The 17,756-nt window shown below is 32.4% G+C and overlaps 2 protein-coding genes across 4 annotated transcripts; both read left to right on the top strand.

Moving 5' to 3' along the window:
* The first annotated feature begins 601 nt into the window (after window positions 1-601).
* On the top strand, window positions 602-8,806 carry ankrd29 (ankyrin repeat domain 29). Of its 3 annotated transcripts, none has more exons than XM_067398624.1 (10): window positions 602-777; window positions 1,554-1,664; window positions 1,743-1,844; window positions 3,140-3,238; window positions 3,334-3,432; window positions 4,107-4,205; window positions 4,299-4,397; window positions 5,596-5,691; window positions 5,830-5,928; window positions 7,871-8,806. In XM_067398624.1, the coding sequence occupies exons 1-10, from the start codon at window positions 766-768 to the stop codon at window positions 7,952-7,954; spliced, it is 900 nt and encodes a 299-aa protein (XP_067254725.1). In that variant the 5' UTR covers window positions 602-765; the 3' UTR covers window positions 7,955-8,806. The 3 variants fall into 3 exon arrangements, with proteins under 3 accessions (XP_067254725.1, XP_067254726.1, XP_067254727.1); XM_067398625.1 differs by having other exon boundaries at window positions 1,746-1,844; XM_067398626.1 differs by having other exon boundaries at window positions 1,557-1,664.
* Window positions 8,807-10,267: 1,461 nt separating this feature from the next.
* On the top strand, window positions 10,268-17,593 carry LOC137029107 (vacuolar protein sorting-associated protein 4B-like). The gene is made up of 11 exons (XM_067398627.1): window positions 10,268-10,416; window positions 11,533-11,644; window positions 13,789-13,939; window positions 14,012-14,067; window positions 14,150-14,269; window positions 14,342-14,498; window positions 15,406-15,554; window positions 16,212-16,293; window positions 16,376-16,595; window positions 16,672-16,812; window positions 16,887-17,593. Exons 1-11 carry the CDS (start codon window positions 10,396-10,398, stop codon window positions 16,986-16,988), a joined length of 1,311 nt encoding a protein of 436 aa, XP_067254728.1. The 5' UTR covers window positions 10,268-10,395; the 3' UTR covers window positions 16,989-17,593.
* Window positions 17,594-17,756: the final 163 nt, after the last annotated feature.

The following is a 17,756-nucleotide window of genomic DNA, read 5'->3' on the forward strand; positions in this document are numbered from 1 at the left end:
GTGAGTAAATGATTTTTTCAATTTTCATTTTTGGGTAAACTATCCCTTTGAGAAAAATGGAAGTTGCTGCAGTAGAAGCCACTGTAACTAATAATTGTGTATATAATAAATTAGCTACTTGCACCTGAGAGTGTGCAGACAAAACCCAATAAATGTTGTCATGTTATCTTGCATTCAAATGCCTGGTGTTTGTGAAAGCAATCGCGTGAGATAACGACAGACTTTGCTCAGCCATTACAAAATGACCAGAACAGCATTTCAGATGCTGTGTAACGAGATGTTAATAAGGGCTTTTTGTTGTTTTATTGTAACATTTCTTCGTTATTTGGCTATTAAAGTAAATTACTTTTCGCATTACCAGTAAATCCTCGATTTACTTACTTTACTTCGAATCGAAAAAAAAAAGAAAAAAAAAACGATTCTTGGTTTAATGAATCGGTTTTGTGAACTGGTTCTATTGATTCATATGGAAGATCCGATTCATTAGAACGATTCATTCAGAATCGAACACACTTACCTTCTGTGTGTGTGCGTGAGACAGAGAGAGAGAGAGAAAGGAGGGGGATACAAGGGAATTCGCAGTTGATGCAAAAGCTGCTAGCTCATGTCCGTGCTGGCTCGGTTCCGTGTAACACTCACTGCGGTAAACAAGACAGTTATATCCGTTCATTCAGTTCTCCACTGGGGATGAATGGGTGCTGCAGACAGACGTTATAAAGGACACGGCGCAAACCAGCAAGATGAAGCACGAATGAGATTCTTAGGATGTCTTTCAAGGTAAAAATTAATATTTACCTTTAAAAAATATTATTTATACAATCTAAATATGTCTCAAGGTGAATACTAATAAACGTGTCACCGAATAAAGAATTATGAGTTTTTCTATCAGTCACGGGCGTCTTTATGGCCTTATGACGAGTGTCCGCCCACCCCACCCTTCCAAAAATCCCCATGGCAACAGTAGTTTACGCTAAAATATCGTACAATAATCATCATTGTGCATTATTTGGGAATCTCCTGTCATTTTGTTTAACAGGTTCATATACATATACACTCCTAAATTAATATATTTTTAAGTAATTTATTGTAATATTTTAAATACTGCTGTCAAATCGATTAATCGAATCTAACATAGGCTAAGTATATATATATATATATATATATATATATATATATATATATATATATATATATATATACATATATACACACACACATTATATATTTACAAACTTTTATGTTAGATGAGATTAATCTCGAATAATTCATTTGACAGCACAAATTTTTTCTTAAAAAATGTTTTTAAAAATGTTTTTCAAATTAATTTAATGCTTTTTATTCTTTTATTCTTTTTAATGATGTTTTATTCAGCGACATTACTTTGCTAATGTTGACTAAGGACTTGAAGCTGGTATTGATTCGATAATATAAGTAAATAAACTGCATTTAACATCCACATGAGGTATAATAGTGTGATCTCTGCTATAAATGATGATTGTATGTGTTAGTCTGTTTTGTTTATGTCTGATTTTGCTTGTTTATGTGTCTGACAGAAGGAGACTCCTCTTGCCAACGCTGTGTTTTGGGCAGCAAGGAAAGGAAACTTGGCTTTGCTTCAGCTGTTGTTGAACAGCGGCCGAGTGGATGTAGACTGCAAAGATGGTGTATGAACTACTTCTTTCTTGCATGCTTCACAATGCAATCAGCATGGCCATAGAATAATGCTTTATGGTGTTTTTTAGCAGTACGGCACCAGTGCATTAATGGTTGCATCGTACAGCGGGCATTATGAGTGTGTTCGGGAACTCATCATGCAAGGTGCAGACATTAATCTGCAAAGAGAGGTACGAATCTTCATCATGCTTACATTGGTATTATAATGGACTATTTTATGTAACTGTTTTATTTCTTAATATTTCTAGAACATTTTTTTAATGATTTAAGGACATGCAGTATGTAAACTAGTCTCATATTATTCAAAAATCTGTCTAAACAAAACTATAGTATTTTATTATTAATTTTAATTAGATGTTTTTAATTTAATGTGATTTTTTTTGTTATTTCTTTTATTTATTATTTTAAAATTTTATTTTTATTTATTATAATGTTATTTTAATCTAGTGTAATATTTATTTGTTTGCTTTTATATTGTAGTTTTATTTAATTCGATTTTTTTACAATATTTTATTTATGTCTAGATATATTTATTTATTAAATTTTAATTTGCTTTATTTTTTATTTAATTATATTTGTTCATTATATTATATTTATCATATTTATTCATTTATTTTTAATGTATTATTATTGTTATAAACTTGTATGAGTTTTTTCTTCTGCTGTACACAAAAGAAGATATTTTGAAGAATGTTGGAAACAAAACAGTTGACGGATCCCATAATAGGGGAAAAAATAGTATGGAAGTCAATGGGGTCCATCAACTGTTTTGTTTCCAACATTCTTCAAAATATCTTCTTTTGTGTGTGTAAACTATCCCCTTAGTTTATGTAATTTTAAAAAAAAATATTACTTTAATCTAATGTAATCTTTTTATTTCATTACATTTTATTCATTTATTTCATTATTTACAATAGCTTAAAATACCATAAAATAAAATAAAATAAAGAAATAAATAAAGAAATAAAAATATGACATTAATTTAAAGTAACATTACAAAAATAAAAAAATTAATTAACAAATATAATGTCAGAAAACATTAAATTAAACAAATTAAACAAAAAATAATAATAATAATAAATAATCCCATTAGATAAAATAGCATTACATTAAATTATTAATTAAAAATAAATGAATAATTAAGCTAATGTAATATTTATTTGTTTATTTATTTAATGCTGTTTTAATCTAAGTTTATAAAAATATATATATATATATTTTGACATTTTATTGTAAAGCATTTCTGTTGCCATCTACCCAGCAATAAGCTGCAGTGAATGTTATTTTTGTCAGACCTAAATATATATATAGATAGAGTGACAGGTTGTTAATAGTGCAGTAATGTGTGGTGGTAATATTACTCCTCAAGCGTGTGTGTAAGTGCTGCTAATAACATCTGAAGTGTGTCTGTGTACATACTGTAAGTGTGCTGATGTTGACGCAGATCATGTCACTGTTCCTCTAGACAGGTTCCACCGCCCTCTTCTTTGCTTCACAACAGGGCCATAATGAAATTGTCAAGCTCCTGTTTGAATTTGGAGCGTCCACCGAGTTTCGGACAAAGGTGTGATATGTTATAGCCTAAAATTAAATTGCAGTATTTATGTAAGGAAGCTGTGAATTCTGATCATTCAGAACTGACGGGTTTGTAATCTCCAGGATGGCGGCACAGCACTCTCCGCAGCCTGTCAGTACGGTCACTCGACAGTGGTGGACACCCTTCTGAAGAACGGTGCCAATGTCCACGACCAGCTCAATGTTAGTCAACATGTCTCCCTCTCATGAGGCCGGCCGCGCTGTTGCTCTTTAAAAGCAGTAGCTACTCGTGAGATGCATGTTTGTGCCAGTTCCTCTAAGGTTTCTGCTGATTTGGTGTTTACACTCTGCTCTTAGGAACATGGCTGGATTGCTTTTTACCTTATAGCCCAAACACATCCTTGGGAGACTCCAGATAATTTGGTGGAAATGTTTGTTTTAGCAGTTGAATGTCTTGCTAAGAATATGGCATGTAATATGTTTATGTGTATTGTATTTTTAATGAGATTTTTAATGTTATTATAATGTAATGTAATTTTTTTTTCATATGTATTTTTTTGTAATGCTATTTTAATCTAATGTGATATTTTATTTATTATTTATTTACGTATTCATTTTTTAATTTAATTTAATTAGTTTTTATTATCTTACATTTATTATCTTTATTCATTTATTTTTATTTATGTTTTATTTTTTAAAAATAATCATATTTGTTAATTATAAAATAGATCTCATAATAAATCTTATTTTTATTTATTATTTTGTATTTTATGTAATATTTTATTTATTATTGTTCATGTAATGTTATGGGTTTTTTTTTAATCCTCTAAATGTCATTTTCATCCGTCATACATAATAATCTGTCATAAATAATAAACGAAATGAACCTGTTTTAGGATGGTGCGACGGCCTTATTTTTGGCTTCCCAAGAGGGTCATGTGACTGTAATACGTCAGCTTATGTCATCTGGGGCTAAAGTCAATCAACCTCGAGAGGTCTGATTTATGATTGTAGTTTTTCATAAGTGTTTGGTATGCTATTATGATTTTCATTTTGTTCTCCATGTTGATTGTGTTTTTCTGGGTCAGGATGGCACAGCTCCGCTCTGGATGGCAGCCCAGATGGGACATAGTGAGGTGGTGAAAGTTCTGCTGCTACGAGGTGCGGACCGTGATGCAGATAGAAAAGTATGTTGAAAACTTGGTTAAATTATTCTCTCTTTTTTTGAATTCCAGTTTGCAGTAGCTTCATATCTCTACCCTGATATTTTATTTTATTTCTGTTATATTAATTTAATTTTTAGCTCAATTCAATTTTATTTATTATTTTAATGTATTTTATTTTTCAGTTATTATTATTGCGTTTTATTATTTAATTACAATTTTATTTTAAGTATTTTAATTTTTTTTTAAAATTAATTACTGGGGGGGGGGGGGGGTTCAATTTATTTACTTTATTATTTCATATTGTTAAAATGTTTTACTGTTGTGTTTTTTTTTTTAAATTATTACGGAAGAGGATTAGGGCCAAGCAATAATAAACAAATAAAACCATCTCGAGATTAAAGTTGTTAAATTTCGAGAAAAAACTCGTTAAATTTCGAGAAAAAACTCGAGATAAAATGTTGAGAATAAAGTCATTAAATTACGAGAAAAAACTTGTTAAATTTCGAGAAAAAAAGTCAAGATAAAATGTTGAGAATAAACTCGTTAAATTACGAGAAAAAACTCGTTAAATTTCGAGAAAAAAGTCGTTAAATTTCGAGAAAAAAGTCGAGATAAAATGTTGAGAATAAAGTCATTAAATTATGAGAAAAAAGTCGTTAGATTATGAGAACAAATTCGTTAAATTATGAGAATAAAGCCATTAAATTACAAGAAAAAAGTTGTTAAATTATGAGAACAAATTCGTAATTTAACGAATTTGTCCTTGTAATTTAACAACTTTTTTCTCATAATTTAATGAGTTTATTCTCAACATTTTATCTCGACTTTTTTCTCGAAATTTAACAACATTATTCTTGAAATTTAAAAACTTTAATCTTGAGATGGTTTTATTTTTTTATTATTGCTTGGCCCTAATCCTCTTTCGTAAATTATTTATTTTTTATTTAATTCAATATTTATTATTATTTATATTATTTTATTATGATTCATTCATTTTATTATTTTATTGTATTTTTTAATACATTTTTATTTTAATTTATTTATTTATTTTCCACAACATTTTCTTCCTATCTCTTCCCAAGCTTTAATCAAACAGTTCAGCCAGGTGGAAAAGAAGCTTATTAAAAATGCATGAAATGTTTGACAAATGCCTCATTTCTTCTATTATCTGGGTGCCTGAGTCTCTCATGGCTTGATTGGCTTGTGTTTCTGACTGAAGGATGGTTCCACGGCTCTGTTCAAGGCTGCACATAAAGGATACTGTAACGTCATTGAGGAACTGCTCAAGTTCTCCCCTTCACTTGGCCTTCTGAAGGTATGAGAGACATCATCTGTCATCTGGAAAAAAGTGATTCAATTTTAACCGCATGCGTTTCCTTCCTAATCCAGTCGGACTTCAAGTAAACGCCTGTACCCTGCATATGAACTGTGTGTGTTTTGTTGTGTAATCTAGAACGGTTCTACAGCTCTTCATGCCGCTGTCATGGGCGGGAATCCGAAAACAGTTGCACTGTTGCTGAAGGCAAATGCCGATCCAGCTTTACCCAACAAAGTCAGTTTGAGACGTGTGGATATAAATATTTGAATAAATAAATAATTATGCCACTTGTCCATGCAAATTAATACTGCAATTTATATATTTGGAGTTGTTTTGAACAATTTAAATAAAGTCTGGGTAGAGATAATGAGAAAATATTGTGAATAATAAAATAAAATTTTAAAATAAAATAAAATTTGTAATTAATTTTTTATATATATTTTTTATCCTGCACAATATTTGCACAGTATTAATTTTATTTTAGCTTAATTATAGTTTTAGCAATATTTTGAGCTTGCTTTTATCATTATATATATATATATATATTTATTTATTTATTTTTTGTAAATATAGTTATTTAGGTTTCATTTTTTTATTTGTTTTATTTTACGTTTTAATTTCCAGTTAATATTGTTAGTGCTTCAAATTATATCAATTTATTGCCAAGGCAACATTTCTAATTTTCATTTATTTATATTTATATAACTATAATATATAATATTTATATTTTATTTCAGATTTATTTTAATTTACAAATGTTTTAAATAGTTTTAGTTTCATAATAAGCCTGAACCAGGCTTTATTTAAATTGTTCAACCCCAAATATATACATTTTAATATTATTAATTTACATGGACAATTTATTTTTATTTTTTATGTAAATAATATATATTGATGTATTTTAATAAATAAATAATTGTGTGAGTTTTCCATGCAAATGAATAATTATGCAATTATTTGACATTTGCATGATTCTTGTTGGTAAAAAAAAAAGTTTTTTTTTTCTTATAGGGTTTTGTCTAAAATTACTACTTTAACCCTCGATTTCACAAACAAGGCTTGAAGGAACACTCCACTTTTTTTGAAAATAGGCTCATTTTCCAACTCCCCTAGAGTTAAACAGTTGAGTTTTACCTTTTTCAAAACTACTCAGCCGATCTCTGGGTCTGGCGGTACCACTTTTAGCATAGCTTAACATAGTTCATTGAATCTGATTAGACCGTTAGCATCTCGCTCAAAAATGACAAAATAGTTTCAGTATTTTTCCTATTTAAAACTTGACTCTACGCAATGATATTACGCAGCGTCTCTCACAAATGTCTCCATGGTTATAAGGCACGCTCCCTGTGCAAGCAGGGGGTCACAGGCGCTGCGTAATATCATTGCACTGCTGCACCCATGGTATGGTAGCAAAGTTCCCTGATTATTACGCCGGATGAGAGTATAGTTCATAGCCATATCGTCCTAAAAAATCGCATCTTTTCATTTTCCGTCAGTCTTAGTACACGATGTAACTACAGAAGAGTCAAGTTTTAAATAGGAAAAATTTTGAAACTCTTTGGTCATTTTTGAGCGAAATGCTAACGGTCTAATCAGATTCAATGAACTATGCTAAGCTATGCTAAAAGTGGTACCGCCAGACCCGGAGATCGACTGAATGGCTTCGAAAACGGTAAAACTCAACTGTTTAGGCTCATTTTCCAACTCCCCTAGAGTTATTTTCAAAAAAAGTGGAGTGTTCCTTTAAGCCTAGTCCAGACTAAAATGCATGTTTAAGCTTTTTCAACTGAAAGTAACTTGCACTGACATATCTTTAAAAATGTCAGTCCCATTTTTTTGTCTCAAGATGAACATCAGTAATGTTTTTTTCCTAAGGCACATTTATAAAAGCTATTTAAATGGCATTATTGAACTAAGGCCCAATCCTGGCTTGTCTGTGAAACTGGGCGTAAAGGTTAAAAAAAAATAAAAAATAGGTGCGCCATAGCGCTGGTATTCTGATATAGCACTGCCATCTACTGGTCGTGTGGTAGTTTAAGTATTATGAATGTACTGCAGGCAGTAGCTAAAAACATGCTGAATGCTGCAGTTATCAAATTAATTTAATAGTAGATGATGAAAATAGAGGTTTTACCTTGTGCTTTAATGGCACTATTGCACCACGTTCTCTCTACAGAACAATGAACTGCCGGAGGATCTTACGAAGAACGAGCGCATCCTAAGAATCCTGCGACTGCCGATGCTGGACGGAGGGAGTTGATGACTGCTGTGTTTGTTTTTAAGTCCATGAAAAATGAATGCACTACATCTCAGTCCCTGGAGACTGAAAACAGCAGTCGCTGCCTGCAACAGCTTTCCAGTCTCGTACAGCGGATGCTTGAAGCTTCAGATCAACAACACAAATGCACTGAAAAGCAGAATTGCTTATTCTTTATCCTGGAAATGTTATGACATACTGTAATACTGTCGTTGGCTTATGTTCTCATTCTAAAGCATTTATCAAAGGTGCTCTATGTAATTTTTTTTGACTGTACAAAAGAATAAAAATACTATAATATGTTTGCAGAGATGTAGGAAACATGTTAAGTTCAAATACTTGTTTCTCAGAAAAACAATGCTACAGCCAGTTATTCGTGCCGGGATGTCGGTTTTTGTGTTGGTCGGTGTGATCCCGCCCACTGCCAGTTTACTCAACGGGTTGCCAGATCTCGGAAAACACAGCGATGGAAGCCAGAAAACGAACTGGGTCAGACATCACAAATTCTACCCGAGCTAAAAAAAAATGCCTCTTCAATAATAATAATAATAAAGGCTCGTCGCTATTTTATTGTCAGTTATGCTCGTTTCTGTTGCGTATCCTCAAATCTGGCAACCCAGGTGAGCGTGGAGTCAGGGTCGAGACAAATCTGCAGTACCAGGTTCAACCGCTAGCTGTCAATATTGAGTCGTGTACCTTTAAATTTGCATATTTTATAAGAAGCAGCAGTTTATGCTCATTTAAAATATATATTTTAGTATTGTTAGAATGTCTTTTAGCCTGCAAGTGTATTTAAATTTATAGCATGTTTTCCGTAAAAGAGCTCATGAATCACGAGTCACAACCAAATAAAAAGCTCAATATTTACTAGATAAAAAATAATTATTGGCTCTTTGATGAGTAGCTTTTTTTTGCCATGTTTATTTTCTGCTGAAATGCATTTTGGACTTTACATAGAGAGAGAGAGAAAAAATGGTGCTCAAATATTTGTTTTCTTTTTCTTTAACAAAGTCTAAACCTTGGTGCTTAAATATGTGCTTTCTTAAATATTTTATTTAGCATTTTGTCTGTGTGAGAAGTGTGGTAAAATGTTTATTTGTCAAAACAATAAATGTAAATGAAAATGCTGCTTTTTAATGTATTTATGAGGGAATTTTATATATATATATATATATATATATATATATATATATATATATATATATATATATATATATATATATATATATATATATATACAGTACAGTCCAAAAGTTTGGAACCACTAAGATTTTTAATGTTTTTAAAAGAAGTTTCGTCTGCTCACCAAGGCTACATGTATTTAATTAAAAATACAGTAAAACACAGTAATATTGTGAAATATTATTACAATTTAAAATAACTGTGTACTATTTAAATATATTTGACAAAGTAATTTATTCCTGTGATGCAAAGCTGAAATTTCAGCATTGTTACTCCAGTCTTCAGTGTCACATGATCCTTCAGAAATCATTCTAACATTTATGATTATTTTCAATGTTGAAAACAGTTATGTACTTTTTTTTCAGGATTCCTTGATGAATAGAAAGTTCAAAAGAACAGCATTTATCTGAAATACAAAGCTTCTGTAGCATTATACACTACCGTTCAAAAGTTTGGGGTCAGTAAGAATTTTTATTTTTATTTTTTTGAAAAGAAATTAAAGATATGAATACTTTTATTCAGCAAGGATGCATTAAATCAATCAAAAGTGGCAGTAAAGACATTTATAATGTTACAAAAGATTAGATTTCAGATAAACACTGTTCTTTTGAACTTTCTATTCATCAAATAATCCTGAAAAAAATATTGTACACAAATATTTTGTACAATTGTACACATTAAATGTTTCTTGAGCAGCAGATCAGCATATTAGAATGATTTCTGAAGGATCATGTGACACTGAAGACTGGAGTAACGATGCTGAAATTTCAGCTTTGCATCACAGGAATAAATTACTTTGTGAAATATATTCAAATAGAAAACAGTTATTTTAAATTGTAATAATATTTCACAATATTACTGTTTTTATTGTATTTTTAATTAAATAAATGTAGCCTTGGTGAGCAGACGAAACTTCTTTTAAAAACATTAAAAATCTTAGTGGTTCCAAACTTTTGGATTGTACTGTATATATATATATTATATTGTTTTTATTTAGTTTATTATTTTAAAAAGTACTGGCACCGTGTGTGTAGGTTTAGTAAACTAGTATTTTTTGGCTCGTCGCGATGGAGGCGTGTCTGACACGCGGGAAAGGTGTGGCTCGACGCCTGTCATCCGTGACGTCACGGTAAACACTCAACGCGGAAGTGCGCGAAGACGCACAGATTTACCAACATCGTTATTCTGCGATACATTCATTTAAAAATGTTTAAATTTGAACCGTAACAAATCATAAGTTCACCTTAACATCACCGTCAACAATGACGAATGCCAATTTACAGGTAAGAGGCTTTACAAGTGATATGACAGTCGTAATAATTGGCCTTTTAATGTATTGTATATAATGTGTTTTTTTGCTCTAGTTGAATGTATGTTTTGACAACATACAGTCTAAATTATTCATTATACTGTTCAGCTTTTGCATATATATTTTTTTGACATATATATTGGTAAATATGCGTTTTATTCTCGTTACCTGATTACTTTTTCGATACATACATACGTACACTTGGGTAAAGTTGGTTTTATATTCGCACATTCCGACATCCGTATTCAATAGCCTTGTTAATCACACTTCAGTGGACATTCACAAGTAAATATGCCATTAAAACAATACTTGCCTATTTTGATCGACTGTGAAAAATGTAAGTTGACAATGGTTGGTTGTCAATATCATGTCGCTGCTTAAAATTCGCAAACATTCATTTATTGCACATTTATTGGAAAGTTTGAATTTATCAGAAGTCCCAATGTGCGAATATAAACCATATATATATACCCAAGTCATACTTACATACATAATAGAAGGTGCTTAACTTTTTGGTAAATTTGGTCAAGGTTTTTTTTAACTTGTGTCTATTGTCTATTCCTCAGCCTGTCTTTAAACTGGTCTAACCAGTTATCCGTACATTACACCTCGCACACTATAACATAATCTTAAAAAACAGGCAGTCCAACAGAAGATATTCGTTTCAGTTCAATATTTTAACAGTTATTTAACTACAGGGACTTTTATGTTTCACTTTTATGTTATATTATTGTTTTACTGTTGTCTCAGACTAGGAAACATCAAGAGAAATATCACTTAGCTTCGTCTTTTGAGCAGAATAGATTAATTTAATTTCCAACCAAGCTGTCATTTTATTAATTTATGTAAAAAGTGCGAAGAATATTTAATTGTGTGCATTTATGAAACATAAAATGAAATTAGAATGAGTCTCTAATGTTAAAAATGGCATTTCCACCCCAGAATGATGCCAAACACGATACATCATTTTAGATAATTTTAGAAATGGCCTAGCCTAAAGTGGCTTTAGTTGTAGAAATGCCCATCTGTAGGCCCTGTATGACAGGCCTTTCCTGATGTCTCATCTGTCTCTACTTCTTCTGTGCGATAGAAAGCCATTGATTTGGCCAGCAGAGCCTCAGAGGAGGACAAGGCAAAAAACTACCAGGAAGCTCTGCGCCTCTATCAACATGCAATCCAGTATTTTCTTCATGTGGTGAAGTGTAAGCACATTTTAAAAACCTCATTTATATTTATATTTTATGTTTATTTCCATTTATTTAAAGGTACCCTAGAACTTTTTTTAAAAAGATGTAATATAAGTCTAATGTGTCCCCTGAATGTGTCTGTGAAGTTTCAGCTCAAAATACCCCATAGATTTTTTTTAATTCATTTTTTTAACTGCCTATTTTGGGGCATAATTAGAAATGAACCGATTCAGGGTGTGTGGCCCTTTAAATCTGGTGCTCCACACCCCAAGAGCTCGCGCTTGCCATAAACAGCACAAACAAAGTTCACACAGCTATTATAACCCTCAAAATGGATCTTTACAAAGTGTTCGTCATGCAGCATGTCTAATCGCATAAATACAGTGTTTATTTTGATGTTTACATTTGATTCTGAATGAGTTTGATGGTGATCCGTGGCTAAAGCTAACATTACACACTGTTGGAGAGATTTATAAGAATGAAGTTGTGTTTATGCATTATACAGACTGCAAGTGTTAAATAAATGAAAATAACGACAGTCTTGTCTCCATGAATACAGTAAGAAACGATGGTAACTTTAACCACATTTAACAGTACATTAGCAACATGCTAACGAAACATTTAGAAAGACAATTTACAAATATCACTAAAAATATCATGTTATCATGGATCATGTCAAATATTATTGCTCCATCTGCCATTTTTCACTATTGTTCTTGCTTGCTTACCTAGTCTGATGATTCAGCTGTGCACAGATCCAAACGTTCTGCCTTTCGTTCTGCCCATCTAATGCCATTCGTAATGTGGGGAACATGGGCTAGCATATGCAAATATTGGGGCGTACACCCTGACTGTTACGTTATAGTCAGTGTTATGTTGAGATTCGCCTGTTCTTTGGAGGTCTTTAAATGAGATTTATATAAGAAGGAGGAAACAATGGAGTTTGAGACTCACTGTATGTCATTTCCATGTACTGAACTCTTGTTATTTAACTATGCTGAGGTAAATTCAATTTTTAATTCGATGGCACCTTTAAATATTTTATAATTATTAAAAATATTTTTATAAAATAAATATATAAATACACTTAAAATAAGAGCCAGTATGTTGTCTTATAATGTGTATGTGTATTGTTTTATATATTTAATATAAACATTGTTTTTATTTAATTTATTTTTATATATTGTATATTTTTATATAGTGTTATTTGATCCCTCATTAAATGCAATTTAGTGAGCAAAACATTCATGAACTAATAGTTGCACATTTTTTATGGTGTAGATAATTATAATTTATTATAAATGGATTTCATGATATGTATATAATTTTAGATATTTAAGACACCCCAGGTAAATAAGGTAAAAAAAAAAAAAAAAAACTAATAGATATCACCACACTTCCCCAGCTGACTGATTACATTAAAAATGGCAAACATTTATCTAATTAAATTTATCTAATTAAATATGCACTAATTTGTATACATTTCTAGAACAAAAATATGAATATTGGATGACGTCAGGTTCAAAATTCTCGTTTAATTATTTGAATGTGTTAAATTCAAAGGTTTTTACAGAGGGAATTTTGGTTATCTCTTTTTATCACATAAATCAGAAAATACTATCAACAGCCAGAAAAAAAATAATTTTCATCAGTTTTTAGGCAAAATCAGGCAAATTGTATATATATATATATATATATATATATATATATATATATATATATATATATAATATAACAAATCCCTCTGTAAAAACCTTCAGAATATATAGATGGGAATAAAACTGTAAAGTTTGGTGTATATAAGTTCTGCTGAAGTGGAGATTTCTGATTCAGAGCAGAAGAAAAAACTCATTTTGAGAAAACGGCCTTTAAAGATAGTTACTGTAATTGATATCTATAGACCCAAAAAGATAAAGTGTTATAAAACATACACTTAAACGTGTATTTTGGATGTTTTCTTTCCACCAGTCTGAAAAAACATTTTATGAAAAGCCAAAAAGTGCAAAACCTCAAAATTGACAGGTGCCTGAAAAAACAGTGTTTTTGCCTTAAATTTAATTTACATGTTTATTTTTTATTGTATTTTAATTTTATGTATTGTCTTTCAATATATATATATATAAAATACGTTGCTGTTATGTTGCTGTTTTATGGTGCAGATGATGCTCAGGGGGAAAAGGCCAAGCAGAGCATCAGAGCAAAGTGTACCGAGTACCTGGACCGAGCGGAGCAGCTCAAGCAGTACCTGAAGAAGAAAGAGAGCACACCGCCCTCCAAACCTGTCAAAGTTCCCCAGTCTGATGAGAAAGGGTGAGACGCTCTACTTCCTATGAACGTCCTGTTACACGGAGTAAGCTAAATGTAAAATTCTGTCTTTCACAGGACCGACAGTGATGATGGGGATTCAGAGAAAAAGAAATTCAAAAATCAACTCCAGGGTACAACATTTTGTGTTGTACAGACTTTTTAAAGTCATAATATGATCTATAATTAAAAAACTTGGATTTTCATGCTTTACAGGTGCTATTGTCATGGAGAAGCCCAACATTAAGTGGGATGATGTTGCTGGTTTGGAAGGAGCCAAGGAGGCCCTTAAAGAAGCAGTCATCCTGCCAATCAAATTCCCTCATCTTTTCACTGGTATGATGGGTTACATACTGAAATATGCATGAAACTGGCTTTCTGAACTGTTCTAAACCTCATTATCCACAGGAAAAAGGACTCCATGGAGAGGTATTCTGCTTTTTGGCCCTCCGGGAACAGGGAAATCCTACCTGGCCAAAGCAGTGGCTACCGAGGCCAATAACTCCACGTTCTTCTCCATCTCCTCATCAGATCTGGTGTCCAAGTGGCTGGGAGAGAGCGAGAAGTAAGTGATCTTCAGATGTTGAGTGGGAATGATTTCAACATCTGTCATAACTATTTTGGTTAGTAGGACTTGTAATATATAAATACAATTTAAACTACATTAAAAAGTTTGTAGACAAACTTTATGTTGGCTTGAGAAAGCCTAGCCAGAAAGTGTGAAGTAGTTTTAAAGGTTTGAAGCTTTTAAGGCCATTCTGTTTGCTGTGGTGTTCTGGGTGGTTGCTAGGGTGTTGCTATGTGGTTGCTATAGGTGTTGCTATGTGATTGCTAGGGTGTTACTATAAGTTTGCTAGGGTAATTGGGGTGGTTGCTAGGGTGTTGCTAGCTCATCACTAGGGTATTCTGGGTGGTTGCTATGCGGGTATAGATGGATAGATTGATATATTGATTATGTTATGTCCTGTGACTCAGAAGGGATGCAACAAAATTGGGACACACGAGTAAGCCAAAGTTTAAAGCAAAAGTTTATTAACAAAAAATATATATATATACAAAATATGTGTAATGAAGCAGTCAGGCATCAGTAGTGTAATGCTAAATGAATGCATGGGAATATAATGTGCTGTAGCATTGTGGTGTGTGGAAAAAGAAAGCAAACAAAAAAGGAAACAAATCAAATAGGCCGCATGTGTCTGCCATCCGTTTTGCTTTTTTTAAAGGCCCAAAGGGAAGTAAACAACAGGTGTCAACAATGTAACCACTTGGGAGGGCGGAGTCATCCAAACACCGCTGGGGATAACCCCACTAAAGACTAATATATATATTATTTATTTATTATTTATGCTTATAAATATGAATATTGTGTTATATCTCAGTATGGTCTCGTTGTACATAGTTTTTTGGTGTTTTGATCTCATTGATTCCTTGATTCCTTCTGCCTTTGTTAGTAATACTGTTGTGGTCTTTAGGTTAGTGAAGAATCTGTTCAGTTTGGCTCGGGAGCACAAGCCTTCAATCATATTCATTGATGAGATCGACTCCATGTGCGGCTCGAGAAATGAGAACGAGAGCGAAGCGGCCCGCAGGATCAAGACAGAGTTTCTGGTCCAGATGCAAGGTAAACTCAAAGCTAGCATAATTTATTTTGTGCGTGTGTTTGTGTCATCTGGGTTTCATTTGGTAGGGTTATTACTGTTTTGAAAATGTGACATTTTTTATGTACTTTCAGTTTCAGTTGTTTTAATTGTTTATAAGTAGTTGTTTTGAAATGTGGATGGTTGTATAGTGGTCTGTACAAATTTCAGTTAAAACAATGTAAAAAAAAAAAAAAAAAAAAAAATTGATTTAATATATTATAATATAATTTTATTTTCTAGAATATTCTTTTATTTTTAAGTCATTTTTAATTTTTTTACCTTTTTTAATTGCTATTTCAGACCCACATTTAATGTTAAACACTATACAATACAGCATATAGTATACTAATAATGTTTAGTAATACTAATATTTTTTAGTATTACTAATAATTTAAAAATGTATTACAATAATGTAATAATTTTATATAAAGATATTTTATTATATTGTAAAAAAAAAAAAAAAAATTGTCTTCTGTCTTTGTCTTTAGTTAGTAGTTCAACTTTATTGTCTGTACAGATTTCCTGAACAGAAATTCATCTTTGAACTTGCATAGAAGATACATCTTAACAGACAAAACTATACATTAACATATCACATAATAAATTGTATTATAACCTTAATTTTCCCATTCTCGCAGGTGTAGGAAATGACAACGAAGGAATTCTGGTCCTTGGCGCAACCAACATCCCCTGGACACTGGATTCTGCGATCAGGAGACGGTGCGGTATATAAATCCATACACATTCTGATGCCTTTAAATTTCTTAATTGGCTTTTGTTTATTATTATCTTATCATTACAGGTTTGAAAAGCGCATCTACATCCCTCTTCCTGAGCAGCCAGCTCGCTCCACCATGTTCAAGCTGCACCTCGGCTCCACCCCCAATAGCCTCAACGAAGCTGATTTCATCGCACTCGGAAAGAAGTCCGACGGGTATTCGGGTGCCGACATCAGCATCGTCGTTCGCGATGCCCTCATGCAGCCCATTCGCAAAGTGCAGTCCTCGACTCACTTCAAAAAGGTACAAAAGTACATTTGTGCGACTAGTAAAGCGGTCGAATCGTTCCGATTCCATCCTCTCGTGTCTGTTTTAACAGGTCAGAGGAAAGGCATGGAACAACCCCGATGATGTCGTGGATGACCTCTTGACTCCCTGCTCTCCAAACGACCCAAACGCAATCGAGATGACCTGGGTGGACGTGGAGACTGATAAACTCCTGGAGCCGATAGTTAGCTTGGTAAGCTCAAGTTTAGTAAAAGAAAAAAAGAAAAAAAAAATCAGTTTGTTTTGAGCTTGTGCTCTGTGTCTCAGGAGGACATGCTCAGGTCACTCGAGAAGGCCAAACCCACCGTGAACGAGGAGGATCTGGTGAAGCTGAAGAAGTTCACTGAGGACTTTGGCCAGGAGGGCTGAATTTGTGCATTCTTGTGGCATTTATTTATATTTTCCACCATTATGTTTACAAAGTTCTTTCTGAATCTTTTATTTTTCAAACTCTTCATTTTCTGACATTTTCTGGGGGTGAAACATTTTTGCAGGCTGAGCTGGGTTGATATTGTCCTGAACATAACCGATCCGTGGTTATGATCTTGACGATGATTGAGCATCAGCAGCCATTTGAAACAAATCGGTTACTAAAGATCTTCTTAACTTAAGAGGTTTGTTGCAAATGGATGCTAAAGTTTATACCAAGACTTTTGGGAGAGGAAAACAAAAGTATTTTTATGTACTTTAATGGCTGGCCACTTTTGTACCTCATTGCTAAATAAGACGTTTGCCTAAAATAAACAAATAAATAATAAAACAGGACTCTTAAATAATAATAATAACACTTAAAAAAGCTAGCCTTAAATTTACTAAACTTTGAACCAGGATCAAAGACAACCACAGATCTGTAAAAGTGTTTACAAGTATGAGAATACATGTTTTGGGTATTCAGACTTGTTTATTTGGAAACTTTGAAGTTTATTTTTCTACTCTATTTCTACTTTAATCTGTAAATAAAATGTATAAACTACCTCTGATCGCGTGTTTCTCCTCTTTGTGGTTTTTACTTCGATCTAATGATTACACAGAGTACTTGAAAGAAATCGCAACCAGAAAAATACCAACACTAAGCGGCAGGGAGCGCTATTACACAGTGACGCAGCACAGTCCAGTAACGTCATTTACGTGACCACG

The sequence above is a fragment of the Chanodichthys erythropterus genome, chromosome 10 (assembly GCF_024489055.1).
Source record: "Chanodichthys erythropterus isolate Z2021 chromosome 10, ASM2448905v1, whole genome shotgun sequence".
Classification (NCBI taxonomy): domain Eukaryota; kingdom Metazoa; phylum Chordata; class Actinopteri; order Cypriniformes; family Xenocyprididae; genus Chanodichthys; species Chanodichthys erythropterus.

What these genes read in the sequence shown, in the direction of transcription:
- ankrd29 (XM_067398624.1), top strand. An exon ending in CCACCGAGTTTCGGACAAAG is followed by an intron (nt 3,239 to 3,333) that starts GTGTGATATGTT and finishes TGTAATCTCCAG; the next exon opens with GATGGCGGCACAGCACTCTC. An exon ending in CTTCACTTGGCCTTCTGAAG is followed by an intron (nt 5,692 to 5,829) that starts GTATGAGAGACA and finishes TGTGTAATCTAG; the next exon opens with AACGGTTCTACAGCTCTTCA.
- LOC137029107 (XM_067398627.1), top strand. Translation starts at nt 10,396, where the DNA reads ATGACGAATGCCAATTTACAG. An exon ending in ATTCAAAAATCAACTCCAGG is followed by an intron (nt 14,068 to 14,149) that starts GTACAACATTTT and finishes CATGCTTTACAG; the next exon opens with GTGCTATTGTCATGGAGAAG. An exon ending in CCTCGACTCACTTCAAAAAG is followed by an intron (nt 16,596 to 16,671) that starts GTACAAAAGTAC and finishes CTGTTTTAACAG; the next exon opens with GTCAGAGGAAAGGCATGGAA.